General features: G+C 43.2%; 1 protein-coding gene across 3 annotated transcripts in view; it reads right to left on the bottom strand.

Annotated features, from left to right (window-relative positions):
* The window catches only part of MSI2 (musashi RNA-binding protein 2), a 436274-nt gene that overhangs the window by 429058 nt on the left and 1216 nt on the right, over positions 1–6000 (bottom strand). For 2 of the 3 annotated variants that reach the window (XM_011979224.1, XM_011979228.1), the window contains exons 1-4: positions 5845–5964; positions 5441–5522; positions 4628–4712; positions 792–833 (exon numbers count right to left, since the gene is read on the bottom strand). In XM_011979224.1, the coding sequence (XP_011834614.1) occupies positions 792–833; positions 4628–4712; positions 5441–5522; positions 5845–5935 (300 nt within the window). In that variant the 5' untranslated portion in view covers positions 5936–5964. Of the gene's footprint in view, positions 1–791; positions 834–4627; positions 4713–5440; positions 5523–5844; positions 5965–6000 lie in introns of those variants that run through there. The other variant, XM_011979225.1, reaches the window with a different exon arrangement.

The following is a 6000-nucleotide window of genomic DNA, read 5'->3' on the forward strand; positions in this document are numbered from 1 at the left end:
GGAAGAAAAAAAGTAACTAAAAAGTGTAAACGTAACATGCAAGCCATAAGCCCTTCCAATTTAATCTTAGGCTTCATGCAGCTGTGTTCTCATAGCCACACCTGGCAAGCTCAGAGAAAACTATGTTAACGACACACTTCTAAAAAAGTGAAGCCCTATCTCGATTCTTTAAGCAAGTCTTGTAGTGCCACTCCTACAAGGTTACAACATTTTTAGGACTTCTCCACCCAGGCACCAGCACTTGCACAAATAAGAAGCACTGTTGGTTTCAAGTATGCCCTGACTTATCCAATCAACCTACAAACCAAGATATCCACTGCTTCTCTCTCAGATTTAAGGCTTTATGGGCCTAAGAAGTTGTTTTATCCAAGAAAGGATCAGCTGTTTAGTTAAACTCTATTCCTCTCCATAAACTCCGAGTTGTGAAGCCTCAAAGAGTACCCTCCAAAAGAGTCACAAGGAAATGTTTGACTTTTCCTCATATGATCTTGGAAATGCTTAAAAAGTAAACAGAATACTTGCAAAAAATACTGCAGTGGATGGAACCACGTCCTCCCACTAAGCATCAGACTTGTCCCTGCCCCCAGGTGGATGTTCCAAAGCCACCTTGGGATGGCTAACTTAGAGACGCATGGTTATCTCCACAGGACTACTTGCCCAGCCTGTCCTGATACCCCGAAGGAACAGTGAATACAAGGCTTCAACAGTTCATTGCCAATGCTGTTTGAAACTTGAAATTCTTGGCAAACATCTCTGAGTGCTAAAATCCTACTGTTGATTCTCCTACTTACCTTCGGTTGCGCTCGACGAGGAAATGCAACTTTGGGGTCAATCTGGGAAAAAAAAATAGAAAAGCCGGAGTCAATAAAGTACTTTAAGAAAAGGAAAAAATATATGATTAATCACCTAATTATTCATCACTCATTTCTCAGGCTTATAATTCAGCTTTTAGTAACTTCTCAGGCATCTCAAAAGTTTCCTAAACTTTGATCTCAACTTAACCATCCCTCCAATAGATCACATAACTAACATAGCTAGCTAGCCTTTCTGAAATGACCCACCATGCATTTCAGTGTGTGATGCTCTTAATAAACTAGATCTCATGTATTCTTATTTAGGCAAGGGCTTCTTCTTCCAGACACTGAATATTAAATGGTATCTGCATCTAATTTGCTATGCGTGGCTGGGAGAAAAGATGGGAGCATCATTATCATTGGGAAAAAAATCATAACCTGAAAATGAAATGTAAGTATTCTCTAGCAGTAGGTAATTGGATGGTATTTCTTGTCCCTGATGATAACTAAACAACACAGGAGGGGAAGGAGATTCCAAAAATTTTTTCAAATCAACAACATCCAAAAACTCCCCATAGACATCCAACACAATGCTCTGCTTGAGTTAATTAATTCATTTTAGCAAAAGTAAAGTTACCCAGGATTAATCAAAAAGATCATCTGTTCTGTAGTTTTACCTCCAAAGATAAAAAATAATATTTTTTTAAGTAAAGGAAGTGAAGCATGTGAGCTAAAGCCACCTGGATTTTAAAAACAGCAGGGAGTAAAAATCTATAAGCAACCTAAACCCAAATTAGAAAAGAAATCTCATCATAGGGAGAGCACAAAAAAAAAAAAGTTACTGAATAAAAGAAGTAGTCAGAATCTAGTGCAACAAGTAGGGGATTCCCCTACCCCAACCTCAATCCAAATGGAAAAACAGCCTCCAGTCCAAATCAGACACTTGCAAAACGCATGATGCTCAATCAGGGCCTAGCTGTTCTGAACTCAGAACAGTTCTCCCAGAAGCATGTGAATCTAACAGGCTGATGTGAGGGAGGAAAAAAGTGACTGCACAGATAAAAAGAGGAGGTAAGAAATGTGAAAATATTGCCGTTGTCGGTTTTCATTCAATTTCCAAATGGCACAAATCTTTGGGTAAAAATTTAACACAGATAGGATAAACACTGATACCGGTTATTTATTTCTAGGCTTTGGCTTTCATTTTAAAACGTTTTCCTTTTAAAAAGTAAATCTGAGCTTTGTTTTCACTTCTGCCATGGGGGCAGGGGGAAAGAGTAATGCTTTGGAGGAAAGTAGGGAGGTGGGGGTGAGGAGTGGGAAGCACCGAGGATAGTTCATTTTTTCCCTGACTTACATCCCCTAGGGTCCCAGCCAGAAAGACATACGAGGATTTCCTGCTGTTATTACAGTGGCTTAACGACCTAATAAAAGTCTGCATTGCGTTCCCTACCTTTAAACATCACCTGAGAAATGAGAGATTACTTTTCAAAAACTAAAAGAGACAAAAATCTCTGATCTAGAAAACTACCCTTTCATAAGGATTAACATTACTGCATCTACAGGTGTGTCCAGCACTGACTAGCGCTTGTCTACAAGAGAAATACAACAGGTGTGGATTCTCCATTCTGTTGACCGAACGTAAGACAGAGGTGTCTTTTCATAAATACTCCCCAGAAAGTGTTTTTTTTAGTTGACCGGCACACAATTGCAATCAGAAATCACCTTGTTTATGAGGTAACAGGTGTGGGGTATGTTGAGGGAGGTGCCAGGAGCTGGAAGACGTAAGGTGCAATGAAGAAAGTGAAGTACTAAAAAAAAATTAAATCGCAAAACTAAACAGCCAATTCAGAACTCCTGGATGGTGTGTGGCGGTATCAGAGCATTGTATCATGATCGAAGTTCCTCAGTGTGCAAAGTTTACACGCTGAGATCTCTGAAGGAGAGGAAGGGTCAAGTTAGGCATGGCAAATCCCAACCTTTTGCACATCCCTGTCAACTATTTTGTAAAAAACAAACAAAAAAGAAAACTACCAAAAATGAAAACATTAGTTAGTTAGGTACAGCTCTACTTACTGTAGCTACAAGTCCTCTAGGAAAAGACTAGGGTACTATTTTGGATGTGAATGGCCGTTACCTAAACAAAGCTTTTAAGGTAACAGTAAACAAGATCCTCGTTTCCATGTCAATAAACCAACCGCTTCTGCCTCCTGCACTGAACGTTGAAACAAAGTCAAAAGCTAGGTTACACTAAATAATAGTGACCAAAACAAGTCTATAAACAATCAGAGAGGGAAACTGCAGGCTTTGCACCTGATACAGAGGAATATGACCCACCAGCCACCACGGAAACCAAATACTGTTTCTCCCACCCAGGTAGCAAGAGGGGGTGGATGATAAATTCCCAAATTTGCCTTGAAAAGATTTTCCTCTTTAATTTCACTAGCTTTTTGAAATGGCTAACCAAGAAATCAAGGAGAGAAAAATTCTTCAGACATCCGTTATCGTCCTATAAATGATTTCTGAAACTAAAGTATCTAAAAGTACAAAAGGCTGGGCTGCATGCAAGCTATGACAAGTCCAGGACAATTAATAAAGCAACTAAGAGTGTAGGTGGGTTTCTTTCTTAGGAGAAGGCACGCACACCTGATCTCTTTGATCAGAGAAAGAGGGTGAATTTGCAAAATCAATTCAAGTGCACCGAAGGTTGCCAGGTTTCTTTATTTTCTTTCCTTCTCTTCCATTCAATGTTAAAGCCAAAAGGGACTTGAAAAGATCACCTCGGTCTACTTATTTTACAGGAGAGGAAATTGAGACCCAGAGGTAGGGAATGACTTGCTCACTTTCGTAAGAGGCGGATGGAAGTAAAGCCCCATCGCTGGCCTTGTCCCACTACCCCATCAAAGAGGAGTGAAGTTCCATGCAACCCAGCGCTACAGCCCAGTGTCATCTTAAGGCCTCCGTTTGGGGCAGATATATATTAATAAAAACCGTGGGGAAACTCTGGTAGGCATAAAGGGAAGGGAGGAGAGGCAGGAAGCCCATACAGGGGCTAAATAAAACACTGCACACTCCCCCTCCCGTTAAATGTATTGTTATATGCAGACACTCTTCCCTTCCCCTTCTGACCCCTGCCTGGAGACTTTTCCCCCTTCTACTCTGGATTTTTAAAACTTGTAATGTATAAAAGTACCCACACTCAAATGAAAGGATCTGAGAAAGAAAAGGAAGGAAAAAAAAATCACTTTGAAACCCCCAGGCCTTATCAGCCTTAGATCTCACGCCATCTGGAGTCACCCCAGTGGATGCCCAGCTCAGCTCTGCCGGCCTCCCCTTCCCTTCCCAAACCACATTCCAAATCCCAAGTGCCCCAGGAGGAACCTGTTGCCTGGACCTGTATTTAGCGCCCTCTCCCTTCCTTCCCACTGCTGTCCCCCTTGGCCACAAAGCAGGCTGTGCCTTCTCAAAGCTGATCCCCAGAGCCACAGTTGGGAACGCGTGCTGTGCTCGGCTGACAAAGAAAAGTTGCATTTGCTCTCTGGTGGAGTTTCTCTGCACAGTCCCCAGGCCGGGCAGGCAGACTCTGCCGGAGCCGAACCCTCTCCTCCCCAGGCCTAACCTTGGCAGCATCTGAAGCTGCAATGGGACAGGCTCTAAAAAGAAAACCCCAAAGTCAGCCACGGCAGCAAACTTTTGAATCAACTCGCTAGCTCAGTTTAAACTACCCAGCTCTAGTACAGAAGCAAAAGAAGGCGCTGTCCCTTTAAATGAGGCTGTCAATGCCCAGACCGTTCCTGAAAAGGGGCGAACAACAACAACAAAAAGCAACCTACCGTCTTGGAATCTAACTCATGGTGGGGCTGACCTAATACTTTATCTACACTTGCTGGGTCTGCGAACGTGACGAAACCGAAGCCTCTGAAAGGAGACAAAGAGGGAGAAAAACAAACAAGAAAATGTGACACCATTGAAAGCAACAAGGAGTGAGACCTAAGGCTGAATGAGGAGCAAAAGTTGCCCTCCACGCACCCCCACTCCCACTCCCCTCCTCCAATTCCCCACCTGCCTACAGCCCTCCACCTCGCCAGAAAAAACATCAAGGTTAATGGGGGAAGTGGAACGGGGGCAGGGAGGGTGGAGGTAACTTGGAAAATGCTGGTGCCTCCACTCTTTGGCCACCTCAGTTTCCTCTCCTCCTCCCCTTCCCTTTCTTAACGCTTTGTTTTATTCCGAAGAAAGCCCGGCACTTAGAAGAGATTCACCACCATCTTTCTAAGAGGGATCTTAAGAGTTTGGGGAGCTGGGAGTGTGGGGGAAACATACATTAAGACCAAAAAAAAAAAAAAAAAAAAAAAACTATGCGAAAGTAAATGAAGCTGAATGTCATTTTAAACAGAGAAAAAGAAGCGACGGGAAAATGACTTAAAGCAGAGAGATGGGTATCTCTGTATCCAGAGTTCAGCTCCAATTAACAATAACCTCTGGGGTTACTGGGGGGCGGTGGGGGTGGTATAGAGCGCCGTTCGAGATCAGCCACGCGCCTCAGCCCCATTCTAATCCGCTTAGCTACTTCCGAAGACACCTCCAAAAATAAAACTTCAACTTTGTTCTAAAATAAAGACAAAATCCAGAAGGGAATGGTTTACCTGGAGCGTTTCGTAGTGGGATCTCTCATGACCATACATTCTCTAATTTCTCCAAATTTGCTAAAATAGTCTCTAAGGCTATCTGTAGAGAGAGAAAGAGAGAGATGGGGGGGGAGAGAAGGTGTGGAAAAAAAAAAGCAATGCAAATTTTCATCAAGGACAAAATCCAAAAGTAGTTTTCTGTTGTTATTCTGTTTTGTTTTTGCATTTTTTGCACACGCGGGGGAAATTCGGCAACAGAGGTCGCACAGAGGGCTCAGAAAGGATTTGCTATTTAAAAAAATAACCTTGCACAGGAGAAGTGGGGAGCCAATGGCGGGGGGGGGCTCCTACACCGGGATAACAAAGAGCAATAAAGAAGCCAAGAAGGGGGGGACCCAGGCGTCCCCCCCTCCCTCCCTTACCTGGTGAGGTCTGCCAGCTCAGTCCACCGATAAACATTTTACTAGAGGGAGAAAACATAACAGAAGTGAGCACCGATGTCAGATCGGCCATTTTGACGTGTAACTTACAAAAGCTAAAAGGAAAGCGGGGGGGAGCGAGCGAGCGAGAGCCGGGAG

This window comes from Mandrillus leucophaeus, unplaced genomic scaffold (genome assembly GCF_000951045.1).
Source record: "Mandrillus leucophaeus isolate KB7577 unplaced genomic scaffold, Mleu.le_1.0 Scaffold20, whole genome shotgun sequence".
In the NCBI taxonomy this organism is placed as follows: domain Eukaryota; kingdom Metazoa; phylum Chordata; class Mammalia; order Primates; family Cercopithecidae; genus Mandrillus; species Mandrillus leucophaeus.